The 14,424-nt window shown below is 32.0% G+C and overlaps 1 protein-coding gene across 7 annotated transcripts in view; it reads left to right on the top strand.

Moving 5' to 3' along the window:
• Window positions 1-10,190, top strand: part of LOC110115717 (protein NUCLEAR FUSION DEFECTIVE 6, chloroplastic/mitochondrial) — a 28,532-nt gene extending 18,342 nt beyond the window's left edge. Inside the window, exons 3-4 of one of the 7 annotated variants that reach the window (XM_020849039.2) lie at window positions 8,486-8,530; window positions 9,935-10,190. In XM_020849039.2, the coding sequence (XP_020704698.1) occupies window positions 8,486-8,505 (20 nt within the window). In that variant the 3' untranslated portion in view covers window positions 8,506-8,530; window positions 9,935-10,190. Of the gene's footprint in view, window positions 1-6,152; window positions 6,409-6,973; window positions 6,996-8,485; window positions 8,820-9,914 lie in introns of those variants that run through there. The other 6 variants (XM_020849042.2, XM_028699352.1, XM_020849041.2 and 3 more) reach the window with 6 other exon arrangements.
• The last annotated feature ends 4,234 nt before the right edge of the window (window positions 10,191-14,424 follow it).

The raw sequence follows: 14,424 nt of genomic DNA, 5'->3' as shown, positions 1-14,424 counted from the left end.
TATGGGTATTCAATTAATGATCTATGCGAAGGTTTTTCTTTTAGAAACTTAGTTTTAAAAAGAAGTCCTGATGACTTTTAAATGTTAATATATTTTTCTTTTTTCTTTTTGACAGGTGTTAGGATGGGATTGGTGAAGGATAATTCTTTATTGAAGAATGAAGATAAAATTTGATTAAAATAAGCTCAAGCATTATTTGTGCATAATTTCTTAATGTCAGTATTAAATTGATTTTTGTCATAGTACTATATATGGCGATTGAATCTGACATTAGACTTTTACTTTATAAGGTATGTCTATATCATTAGAATGCAATCATCAATAAAATTGACAAGCCCTATGGCTTCAAAATATTAAGAATTTTTTAGAGTCCCCAACTATTAATGTGAATTGACACAAAAGGAGCAGATGATCTAGAATCAATTTTAGAAATATGAAGAGGCTTTGTAATTTCACATGTCTCACAATGGAAGTCTTTATTTTTATCATTCATAAAAGAGAGCAAATATGCAATATAAGATTTTAAAAGACTGGTGCCCTAGTTTATAATGATATTCCCAAAAAGTGTCAGTATTGAGAGTGGAGATGAAGGAATGTGGTATCTCAAGAAGGTATGGCCTATCATTTTCTGTAGTTTGCCCAATTTTCTTTCCTATAATGAGGTCCCTAAAAACACAATGGATCAGTGAAAAAGGTGACCTTATTGTTGTGATTAGTAATTTTATGAATTGATAGGAGATTTACTACAAAGTGAGGAACATGAAGTACATTGTTGAGGATGAATGTTGGAGAAATAGGAATATTCTCGACCTGCAACAGTTGTTAGGAAATCTTCGACTATTATTTTATTATTATTATTATTTCAAGATTTGTAGGTTTAATAAAATTTGTCAAGATTTCTCATGTGTTCGGTGGCTCTTGAATTTAGGATTTAAGTGTGACATGAACTACTGAGAAATTAAAGCCATAAGTGTTATAATTCTTATAATTTTGAGCTTAGAGACTAAGATTAGAATGAGTTTTTTATAGTTCAGAAAGTTCTTGAGTCTGTCGATTTCCATTGAGTAGATTGAGCATTCACTTTGAGTGACCTTTATTTACATCATAGTCCTAGGACTGAGAAAATTTCAACATTTTTCTTTGATGTGCCTCGTTTGCTTGTAATAGTTGTATGATATAGAGTAGCATCCTTTTGAGTAAGTTGGTTTGACAACGTTCAAAATGTCTTTTATTATTCATAGGAATATGTATGGCTCACCGATTTCAGTTATCATGGCATTTCATAATTATATCATGATCATAGAATCAGCTTCACCCCATAGTGCAAACTTTGAGTTCTTTTATTCTAGATAAGGATCCTCAAGATTATGGAATTTTTCCACCCTTTTAGAAAGATTTTCACAAATTAGAACTACTTCAGATAGTTTCTTCCATTCAAACGATATGAGGCATGTGCCCCATAGAGTCTACTTTAATTTGGTGATAACTGACTATTTGGAAGGTAGTCAAAAGAAACTGGATATTGTGAAGAGGAGAAATATATGAAAGGATAACTTGAAGTTTTATTGCTTATGATGGGTACAATGATTGAAATATATGTAGACTTGTCCAAAAGCCTTATCTTTTGAAATTATTCAAAGTTAATTACACTAAATGCAAAAAAGGAAGGAAAATAGCCTACAAAGTGGCCAACAAGTATGGGCACAATGATTCTAATCAAAGGTTCTTTAACGAGATAATCTAAGGTTTAAAAACCTTTAATGTGTGTGTCCAAGGATCTCTACCATGAGTGTCAGGCATATGAGTCCCACAACAGGAGGCAGATGTGGGTGCAATAGGTCCCATAGTCTTCAACACGTACTTATATTTGGTGGCGGGCTTGCTTACAAACAATACCTTTGCACGTGACAGTGACGATGACAAAGTGAATTGACTAATTTGCGATGAAGTCAAATCTTTTTTTAAATATTTTTTTCTTTTTTTTTTTTCATTCTCTTTATATATCTCTCTTACTTGCAAAGGGATGATTTAAATGGACATGTTGGTAGAGAGGTAGATGATTTTAAAAACATTTATGGTGGCTATGTATTTGAAGAAACTAATGAAGGTGGTAAGGTTATATTAGATTTTTTTTAAGCTTATGTTTTTGTAATGGCTAATACCTTATTTAAGAAAAGAGATGAGCATCTCATCATAAGAATGAATATAGTAAAACTCAAATTGATTATTTTCTTATAAGAAAAATAGATCATATAGATTGTAAAGATTGTAAAGTTATTTTAAGTGAAAATTTATATACTCAACATCGCTTATTAGTTTTAGACCCTAAGATGAAGGACAGAAAATAAAAAAATAAAGTAAAATATTGTTCTAGGATTAGATGGGGCCTTTTAAAAAATATAAACAAAAATATTTTTGAGAGTAAGATATTAAATCTTACGATTTTATCTATGCATGAGGAAGCTAATGTTATATGAGAAAAATTAGCTGGTGATATTAAGAATGTTGCAAAAGATGTGCTTGGAGTACAAAGAAAAAAGTTTCTAATAGTAAAAATAGTTGGTGGTGGAATCAAAATTCGCAAGAAAAAATAAAAAATAAGAATTGTTATAAAAATTAGTTTAGATATAAAAATTTTGATAATTGAAAAAGATAAAAGGAGGCCCGTAAGGAGTCTAAGAATGCAATATGCGACGCAAATATTTTAGTTTTTAATAATTTATATAATAGATTAGATACTAAGGAGGGTGAAAAATATATGTATAAGCTAGTCAAATAAAGAGATAAGAGTAGTTAAGATTTAATTCAAGTGATGTGTATTAAGTATGAAGATCAAAAGTACTTTTATTATAAGAGAATATTCAACAAAGGTGGTTGAGATATTTTTCTAAAAATTTTAATGATGATTATGAGAATGTGATTAACTTTAATGACCTTAGCACCCTAAATGAAAATAATTTTTTTTTGTTTTATCAGCATATTAGTAAAACCGAAGTTAGAGAGACTTCAAAGAAAATGAAGTGTGGAAAAGCTGTAGGACATGATGATATTCCAATAGAGGTGTGAAAATGCTTAGGAGATGAATGAATTTATTGGCTTACTAATCTTTTTAATATTATTTTGAAGACTAAAAAGGTACTAGATGAGTGAAGAATGAGTGTGTTGATTTCTCTTTTTAATAATAAAGGTGATGCACAAGATTATGCGAATTATAGAGGAGTTAAGTTAATGTGTCATACTTTAAAACTATGGTAGAGAGTCATGGAGCATAGGTTGCGGTGTCACACTAGTGTTTTTCAAAATCAGTTTGGATTAATGCCGGGTAGGTCTACTATTGAAGCTATACATTTATTGAGAGATTTGATGGAGAAGTATAGAGGGAATATGAATTATTTACATATGATATTTATTGATTTAAAGAAAGCATATGATAAAGTTCTAAGAGAAGTGATAAGGAGAGTTCTAAAAAAGAAAGGAGTTAATAATGCTTATATTCAAGTTATTAAGTATATGTATGCAGGAGTTGTTATGTTCAAACACAAGGTGGTTTGTCCAAGTATTTCCTTATTTCAGTTGGATTACATTAAGGATCAGCCTTAAGCCCATTTCTTTTTTGCTTTAGTCATGGATGTTCTCACTAGACATTTGCAAGAGGTTGTACCCTGGTGTATGCTTTTTGCTGATGATATTCTTCTTGTTAATAAAACTAGAGAGGGAGTTGAAGGTATACTTGATTTATGGAGGTCAATCTTAGAGTCTAAAGGCTTTCGGTTGAGTAGATCTATAACTAAATATATGGAATGTAATTTTAGTAATAATAGATCTAGGTGTTGGGGGGGGGGGGGATTGTGACTTTGGGTGATCAAGCCATTAATAAGAGTACACGTTTTCGATATTTTGGACACGTTTTCGATATTTTGGGTCTATTATTTAGAGTGATGGTGAAATACATGGGGATATTATTGGTATAATTCAAGTTGAATGGTTGAAGTGGAGGAATGCATCGGGCTTGTGTGATAGAAAAGTAACCCTCAAACTTAAGGAAAAATTTTATAAGATGGTGGTTAGATCTGCAATGCTTTATGGTGCAGAATGCTGGCCATTAAAAGAGAAGCATAATATTAAGTTAAGTGTTGCACATATGAGGATGCTGAGGTGGATGAGTGGCTTTACTCTTAGAGATAGGATACAAATTGAGCATACAAGTGAAAAGGTGTATCTCCAGTGGAAGATAAAATTAGAGAGAGTCGCCTTAGTGGTTTGGCCACATAAAATGATGGCCTTCCGATGACCCGGTTAGGAGAATAGATGTATTAGGTTTAATATATGTTAAGAAAAGTAGAGGTAGACCTAAAAAGACTTGTTTAGAAAATATTAGAAATAACATTTCTTTATTAGATTTAAATGAATATGACACAATGGAGAAAGAGGATTCATATAGCCGACTCCACATAGTAGGATAAAGGCTTGATGTTATTGTTGTTGTTGTACTTTTACTTACAAAGGGAGAGTTGGTTGGGTGTTCTTTGGAGCTAGGAGTCGTCAGCTAGTTAAATCAATGAGGGATTAGATGAGGAGATGTGAGACTGAGCAATTGAGGATAGAGTATGGATTGTCGACAAAGATGCAAGAGTGCCAAATGAAGAGATCTTAGTGCGAGCAGTTGAGGATGGAGGCGAGAATGTTGGCAAAGTTGTTGAAGTTGTCATCGAGGGTGAGTACTTTCTCCCATTTTCATGTCCTGCTATTCTTCCTACTTGTCCCAAATGTCATCAAGCACAAGTAAGCACTTTTTTGCTTTAGATTATCATGTTTAATGATCAGAGTCACCATTCAACCTTACATGCTCTATTTGTGAAGCTATTTTTTTGGAATTGACTTATCTTTACTTATAAAGCATAAATCTTCTTTTAAGTTATTTCCATCTATAGCACTATCAGACAGGACCCAAATGTTATTTTGTCAAGAGACTCATTTTTTTTCGATATAACATTTTTTAGATTCATCTATTTAATTCATTTTTGCTGGAGCCATTGTCATCTTACTTCTTTTGTGAACTTTAAAGAGAAGTCGTAAGACCTGTACAAATAAAACTAATAAGCATCTTAGCTTATCAGGGCTAGGTTATAAGACTCACCAGTGGGCTACTTCAAATAGAAGCCGTAAGACTTATTTTGCGGGCTATTTTCAATGAAACCCATAAGTCTCAACTCAAATTTAAACACCTGGACTACTTTTAATAGAAGTTATAAGACCCGCATTAATTCAAACTTCTGGGTAACTTCTAAATAAAGTTATAAATTCCAAACCAGATTAATTTCTGGGTATTATAATAGTTGTAAACCCCAAAATCCAATAAAATTAAAATTTACATCTAATCACTTCAGTTTACTCGGGATCCCTAAGAGGTGGCAACCCATGGCTGCTAATTAGATTATTTGGATACTTTGGTCAATGATTACTATTATTGGTGGACTGAAACCTTTGGTATATTTAGGACGAAGGAATTATGAAATATTGATCGGATTTACCTACATTTTCCCTACAATTGAGACTAAAAACACCTGAAATTATTCATCTTTAATCGAGGGTTATCTCTTACGCGTTAAGAGGGGTAATTAACTATGAGTGCTTGCACTCATGGGAAGTAAGCACCTAGATCTAACTAAACCTTGACACTACTCTCAGGAGAAATCTGGTTAACTACAATCTGACTTAAGGAATATATAATCTTACAGCTATAAAGCGGGATTCATGCTGAAGCTCCATTTTTCTTGAGCCAGCAAATAGGTAATTTCTACCTATGGAAACTACTTATTATATTTGAAATAAGTAAGATATTCTACAGCTTGCATATATTTATTTTCCTGATTTTGAGGGATTTCTACCCTTTGAAGCTCATGAATTGCCAATGATGGATGGCATGATGGCTGGCCAGCATTGATTCCCACATATTGTCAAACTGGCTACTATTTATGCCAATATTTTGTTATAAGCCGTATGGACCCCAACGTGCCTTATGAATGAATCTTATCTGTATGTCAACTATAAAAAATTTATCATGTGGATCATATTGAGGAATTTAAAAGAAAAGAAGAGTGTAACAGAATCAATTTAATCCATGTTAATATTGAACTCTTGCGTGACTGCAGTAAATTTTCGTGTCTGGATGCAAATTTAAGTGGTTGCTTGGTGATTATTCCTAGCAAGTACACCATCAATCATCACCAGGTAACTAAAGTATATACTGCCTGCTGCACTTGCATTGTCCTAGAAAAAGTGGACTCGACTGCCTTGCTTCTCTCACGTTGTGCAGCCGACCCAGCATGCAACTTATAAGTTTGCATTTTCCCTGTTAAATTCTCTTTTTCTTCAACCAAACTGCTTCCATAAATTTTGATGGCAAATAAAGTGGCTATGGACTTGAGAGCCAGCTGTGTAAATATTTAATGCAAAATTTATTTACCATTTATGTAAAAAATTATTTGTAAATTGTATAATGTTCTTGTTTTGAATGCAATTTCAATTGTTGATATGCATTAATCCAATAAGCATACATTATGCTTCTAAATCTTTTAGAGTTTATACATTCTCTTGAGTATTTTTAGTGCATGATGATTTTTTTGAGATTCTTTTATAGCTGCCCATTGATTGCAAATTTGAAAGCACATTTTTTGGCTCATCCCTTATGCAAAGCACTTCACTCAGTATTTTTGTTTACAACATTGCTACATTTTTTTTATTGAGATCAATGAGATATTTATGGCTTTCTTATACCAATTATGACCTATAACGTGTCATCTAGGAAACTCATCAAAGTGGTACGGTATTAATTTAAAATTTCCTATATGCCACCTCAACTGATTTTTTTTGCAGTACCCCTGTTTTTTTCTTTGATCATAATCGTTTTTCATTTTTCTCCTGTATTGCTTAGTTTATGATAGGTTTTTTGTTGGACTTTTTTCTTGTGTAGGACAAGATGATATTTGACGAAGGTCAACCTACTAACTTGGTCAACTTCTTTTGGAATGTATAATGAAGTATTCATTTTTCCAAGTTGATATCCATAGTTGAGTACCTGGAGTTCAATTGATCTTCCTTTAGTCCATGCTTTTTTCATCTGTAGTAACCTGTCTTTGGACCAATGGATCTATAGCGGGCATGTAATCAATAACAGAGAGAAGCATATATTGTAAGGATTTGGGAACTAACTATGTAGAGGAATATTTAATATGTATTCCATGCATAAATTTTGTTTTTTGTTTTTTTTAAATTTATGTTCAGCCATCATTTTTTATTTTATTTTTGCTGACAGTGGTAACCAACATCCTTTAACCAAAAAATCCAATTATCATCTCATGTTTGTAATTGAGATACCTACACGCGGTGTTTTTAGGACACAAATTCAATGCATTGTGTGCTTTAGGCCTTTTCAGAATGTCCAAGTTGACAATTTCATGGCTTTTCTTTTCCTTCAGCCTCAGGATTTTTGTTCTTTTCATATTCTTTTTAGGGTTTCAATTGTGATTATTGTTAATAACTCCTGGAGAAAGGGCATAGCCAGAATCCCTTCTATATTGTTTGTTCCGCATTATGCTTTTGTTCAATGTGTTCCACCCATCTAAGTTGAAGGCATACCGCATGCTGAACTTTGTCATCTTAGCGGCAGTGGGAGCTAAATGGTGATGGGAGATGTGCGGAACCGCAGCCTTGTTCTTCTCCCCTTTCCTTCAGTTGTTGGATTGATCCACTTCCATTTCCATCGTTCCTTTCATCCTCTTCTCAATCTGATCTTTTCCTAGCCTCCTGCCTTTTTTTTTTTTTTTTTTTCATTTTCCTTAGATCAGGTGTTTGCTAGCACATTACATGTTCAATTTAGACCTCCCATGACAAAATTTTCTTATGCACTTCCAGTAATTGTGTTTAAGTTGGCAATGTATTATATGCCATTTAAATCCAAAAGATCAAAGCATACATATTGATATATAAAATTTAAGTGCCTAAAATTTAATTTTTCGGCTGTGGACCATGGATCATAACAAAGATGATAATAAAGTAGGCATGGCAGGATCAAATTCTACCTGCAAGTTAAATTTCTTTGGCCTAGGAGAGTACAAGTGAACTCTTATTGTAATGGTTTTTAAGATGCTAAGATATATAATCATGGGAAAGTTTTGTTGTTTGGAATGTGCACGTAATATATGTAGTCACCTCCTTATATGAAGCTATTAAGTTAATGCAACCTGATATCTAGGTTTTATTGGTAAAATCTTGAAGTTAATTTGCCTGTTATGACAGAATACTCATTTTTCCAAACTAGTGGTATAAACTAGCATTTCCTGTAATAAATCTAAGAGGCTGGTGATGTAGTTATTTGGCTAACACTGCATTCATAATATGACCAATTATTAATTAATGCTGAATGATAATGTCTGAACTCTTGATTTGTGTGAATTAATCACTCGTATACTTTATTCAAAATCAGATGGCAGTGATGATGTATGAAGAAGATCCCGTGGATACAAGCAAGGTCCCAGATAAGACTGCATTATTAGAAGAGTGATTTAACATAGTAGACAAAAAAGCAGGGCTTTTGAACTCGCTGGCTAAGATGTTTGAGTGACATTAATTTTTCTTCATTCATTTCGTAATTTTGAGCTTGTAAAAAGCCTTCATTATCTAGATGTTAAAAATATAGAAGTTACTGTGATGCTTTTACACGCTTCTTTTTTATCGAACAAGTACATCTGTGGTTTGTTTTCAGAATCGTTAAATTGGTTACAAAAATGTGAATCAGTTTAGTTTGATTTTGACTACCATCTAAATTGTTTTTTGCTTATGCCTGGTCCGCCACAGTTTGCCCTGGCCTGCAATCTGAAGCTGCTTTTCTCGTTTGATGGACATAATTGTTTAGTTATAAATGTGCATTTGTTGCTTTATTCAATGAAATTACCAGATATATGTAACTGGAGAGTGTGTTAAATGTTCTTATAGTGTGTTCATTGGTGTCCTTCAAGTTTCGTTGAACTCTGCCCAAATCATTAGTAATCGAGTGGTTTGAATGCTTGTATTTCATCTTTTGTTCTATCTTATGTTCCTTGTGTCAATTAAAAATCTGTTATACGGACTGCTAAACTTTGCAGCCTTACCATGCAGTGACCACACCATTGCCAAGCATGACTTTAGGGTCATCTCAAATGCATCTTTATCCAACTGGGTCTGATTCCTGATAATTATTTCATTTGCAGAAAGCTGATTATATCAATAGGCTAGATTCAATTACATGAAATACGAGGAAAAAAAAGTCTCAACCACTAGAAGAACTGCAATTTGTGCATGCATCAAAAGGCTATCATAGAGCCATCTATGTTTATATTATTGTTATTATTTTTGTTTGTTTGAAAAGCTCCATTACTTGTTTTATTCAGTCAGCCTCTTACCTCATGCACTTGTTGGTATTTGATCTAGATTGTATTCATTTCATATAGCCTCTCAGATTTTCATTTAATGGAAAGCATTTAAGAGAAGATTAGAGTAGAATGGAAGTTGTTTAATGATAATCTAAGCTGCATTTTATAGCTAATAGATATTTATTCAACCCCAAATGTTGATCTTGCTAAGAAAATTTTTAAACCTCATCTTTCGATTATCCACTTTGTCATTTCTTCTTTCTGATTATTATTAAATTATAGGTTATGTATGCTCCTTGACATTCTTAAGATTTTCAGGGCTTGTGATTTTATGTGGAGGATAACAAATTGGATTAAAGACAACCAGTTTCTCCACCGTTTAAATATTTATATCTTTCGTATCGTAATGATTCTCTTATAGTTGATTTAAAATACCGTAAAGCACTGTGATAATGACATAACTTAAGTAAAATGAGATCTTAATCATCTATCGTTGGATCTTAGGAAGTGTTCCTGTACTGTAGATGGATGAGTAGCTCGCACTGCATCAATGGAAGTAACAGTGGATGCATTCATCATAAGTTGGAGGTACTTATTGGTAGATTCTATCCCAGATTGAGGAATTATCTGAGTTTTTTGAAACTATGGATTTGTAACCATGGCCTTTAATTTCCAACCTTCTCTTTTTAAATTTTATCTTTTGTGCTGGTGCATGTTTTTTGTTCAACAATGACTATGATTTGAGAAGCAAAATGAAGCAAAGTTTAAACTTTTATTCCAGTTTTTGGTGTCAGTTGAGGAATTTAGGAGTTTGTAGAAACTTTTTATTGGAAGCTGCTCTCATGTGATTTCTTCATCAGAACTATTCCTGTTCTTATTTTGGTTGTCTAGCTGATGCTCTCTGAATTTCACGTTTTTCCCTTGGCAAATACTATTTTAGTTTGTGAGACCTAATAATTTACTAATCCAAGAAGATCCTGCTACAGTTGGTCTATGTAATGCAATAATTTAAAAATAGCTGAATCTCTTCGTTTTTTTTTTTTTACTGGATTTGATCGACTCTGTTGAGGGTTAGGATTACATTTCATGGGTTTCATACTGGCTTCAGATTGATTTATGTTGAGATCAATTTCAAACTCATTAATATTCTCAAATTTGCTTGGTTTTTAGAGCTTCCATGCAGAAACTTACAGATTTTGAATGAAATTTCATTAGAACTCTGGAGTTATAATCAATGTTTTATAGAAATTTTACCATGAAAATTTATCAGACTTCTTATTGTTGTAATTTGAGGAACTTTTATTCTATCCAGTGAACGTACACAGAGGAAGGTTCGGTTTTAGGCAAAAAAGCGTCTGTACCGAGTTTTTTGGTACACTGAAAAAAAACTCGGTACAGGCGCTTTTTTGCCTAAAACCGAACCTTCCTCTGCGTACGTTCACTGGATATAATAAAAGTTCTAATTTGAGCCCCAATAGAAAAATCCTTTTTATTTCAAATTTTTGGAACTACAGAAACTGAAAACTAAATTAAGTTTGAAAGCCTTGAATGGATCACAAACTTTGCTGCAATTTTGAACCTCTAATACTTTCTCTTTTATTACAACTAAAGCTGCATTGTTGAAACTGGTTTTCTGAAGCCATAAATAATAATCTTCCATTGCAGATCTGGAATTGAGACTTTTCGAACTGATTTTGTTTTTCTCAGAACTACCATTCTAGTAGAAGATTTTAATACTTCTTTTCTTATATTAGGACTTTTTGAGCCAATACATTGGGTTGTATGTGAATCAAGATGATGGATGATCATCGCCTTCATTAGCAATAGGGCTACAAATGAATCAAGCATTTGACAAGCTACTCGTGGCACGGTTCAGTAAGAGCTCGTTCATATTTATTTGGTAAGATAAATGAACGAGCTTGAATACTTTTGATACATACTGTATTACGAGCTTGAACAACTTGGCTTTCGATTCATTTATATTCATGAACAATATTGCTTAAGACTTGTGAACAAGCTCGATTTGAATTATATTAGAGTTTTAAAATATATATATTGTTAAATATAATAATTTATTTTTACTAATCCGATTTAAATTTTTTTAATAATTTATTTTTACTTCCCGCATCAGCATAAAATTGCAAACAACCCACTCTCTGAGCAAATATGAGATGAATCATAGATCATTTCTTTGTGAATGAGCTCATTTGGTGGCTTGAAAATACTAATTAGATATGCTCATGAATTTGCTCATTTAATAGCTCAAGAATACTCATTAGATATGTTTGTGAACGTGTTTGATAGTATAAAAAACTTCGATAGATATGTTCACGAACATGTTCGATATAAGTATTTGTTAAAAGGCTTGATAAGGCTCGTTTGTTAAGTTAATGTACGTACATCTAAAAGTAGAGCTCGTTTATAGCTCGATAAAGCTCATTTGTTTAAAGTTTGATAATCACGAAATCAACCAAATAAGAACCAAATATAAATACACATTAATTTAAGCGAATCAAGCTTGAACAAAAATAAAAAAGTTCGAATAAAACTTGAACAAGTTGATAATAAATGAACTCAAACATGAACACGCACATACTCGATTCTTTTGCAGCCCTAATTAGCTATTAGCTATGACTATTGAAATGAAATGTTAAAGCTCATTGATTGAACAATATGCTAAGACTGGTCCTCAATCTTTTTAGTTTTGTAAGTGAACTTATTAAGTTTCATTTGAGATAATTTTTTCAGTGTTTTTTAAAATAATATTTTTAGTATAAAAATATTTTGAATTAAAAATTTCTGTACTAAAAAAAAACTACTTTTGAAAACAATAAAAAAAACTGTTCCAATTGAAGACTTAAGCTCGCTTCGGCTATTGTTCACAGATAGGGTGTAAATTAAAAAAAAAAGGTTTTTGTTTTTGAATTTTCCATATCCAATTTATTTATTAAATAAGTATTTAGAGCATAAGCAAGAGCTAGAATAAAGTTTTTCAGCTCATTTTTTTAATGAACCGAACATAATAATAGCTAAGTTTTTGTTTTTGAACGGCTCTTATCCAGCCTATTTATGAGGGTTTAGAGCAAAAGTAGGAGCCTGAATAAAAATTTTCAACTCATTTCTTAGATGAGCTGAACATAGATGGGAGCTTTGTGGTTAGATTTAGGCTTCGTTTGGGACGGCTTTTTTATTGCTTTCTAAAACGGAGTTTTAGTACAAAAATAAAAAAAAATGTACTAAAACTCCGTTTTAGAAAGCAATAAAAAAGCCGTCCCAAACGAAGCCTTAGTGTGCTCTTCTTGATAATAGTTCGTATTTAAACATACATTTAGGTTTCATTTGGAACAGCTTTTTTATTGCTTTTTAAAGCAGTCTTCTCGTATGAAAAAAAAATAATTTTTTATTAAAAAGTTACTTTAAATAGCAGTAAGAAAACCGCCTCAAATAAAGCCTTATTATTAAAATTTATGAGCAGAGGTTTAAAGTTGTATGACATTGAAAGATGTTTAATCCAATTATAAACCTTATAGGTAATTAGAACTATGAGTTTAAAAATCAATGATTTATTTAATGAACTTGATGAACTTAGTTGAATAGAATTTTAGCTATTTCATTTATAGTTATATATTGTGTTAGAATATTTGCAGTGATATGAAGAGTACTATTTTAGTATTATAAAAAAATTTCACTCATATAAATTAGTTATGAGCAGTTCAAAGGAGGCAAGAAAATTTTTAGTTAGAAAATCAGTGAAGGGGAAAGTTATGGGGTTCTACTTGGTTGAAAAAATTTCAGTTGTATGAGCCATATATTAATATCTTTGCCAATCCATTTGCCTGAAGGTAATAGATGGTAGAGTATCTTCAATTGATATTATGATGTCTAGCGAAGCTGTTTATCTTAGTACCTTTGAATGAAGAACCGTTATCTGAGATAATCCGGTGAGGAATAGCTATAATCGTAGAATACATTGATATAATGTAATAGATGTGAATTATAGACGATGACTTCTATGATGGAAGTGGGAGTAGTGTTGAGGCCGAGGAGTTATCATCAAGATATGATAGGTCTTTGTCATTCTTCTTATAAGAGTGGAGATTGGAGATCAAGATGATGGACATCAACATTATTGTAAAACTTGAAAAATGTCGAATCGTAAGTATCGCCCGGATTAAAAATTAAAAATCGATGAAGTTCATTTAAGGGAAAATGACTAAATAACGCTCCTAGCCTTCATAGAACAAATGCATGTAGTGGGGTACATGTGCCATTTGGGCTCCCCACTGCCCAAATCTCCTAAAAGGGACTGAAACCCTTCGCTCCCTTTCAATCTTGTGGTTTGTTTCATTCAGTCGAACGCAAGGAAGAAAAGGGGACAGCGGCAAGGCTTCTTGGGCGGCATCGACAGTGGTTTTCGGCGGCTCTCTTTTGGGGGAAAGTGTAAGAGATTAAGGGAAGGTTAATGTATGCTTTAAACAAGAAATTTCTTCATTTTTTGTATAGATTTCTTCAGATGAAAACTTTGGGTTTTCCTAAAACTCAATCATTTTTGAGAAAACATGTTAGAGAGAGTTGGAGGAATGATTTAAAGCATAGAAATAAAGTTTTCTCCAATCTTTATTTAGTTTAAAAAATTAGGTTTTTCATATTTTTGGATTTCTAAGAAAATTTCTTAATTATTTTTGTTCCAAATGATCTTAAGAATACTTTTAATGAACGAAATTTAGTATTTTCATAAAACTGTAATTTTTCTATTTTTTATTAAAATAATTCGAAAATATACTAACCTAATTATTAATTAGGTAAAAAGAGAATTTTGGCATGCTTATAAGATAGAAATAATGAAAATATAAATTCAAAAAATATGGTTTTTAAATAAAATAAAAAACAATTAATTAATATTAAAATATTTATTTGATTAAAACATATCATGATTAATGGGTAGTGATCATATTTTGCAATTAATTTTAGATATTGGAAATAAAGGAAGGTATACGTCACAAGCATAAGCGGC

Source organism: Dendrobium catenatum, unplaced genomic scaffold (genome assembly GCF_001605985.2).
Source record: "Dendrobium catenatum unplaced genomic scaffold, ASM160598v2 fragScaff_scaffold_1260, whole genome shotgun sequence".
Classification (NCBI taxonomy): Eukaryota; Viridiplantae; Streptophyta; class Magnoliopsida; order Asparagales; family Orchidaceae; genus Dendrobium; species Dendrobium catenatum.
The sequence above is the reverse complement of the archived record's forward strand: the minus strand, read 5'-3'. Positions and strand labels throughout refer to the sequence as shown.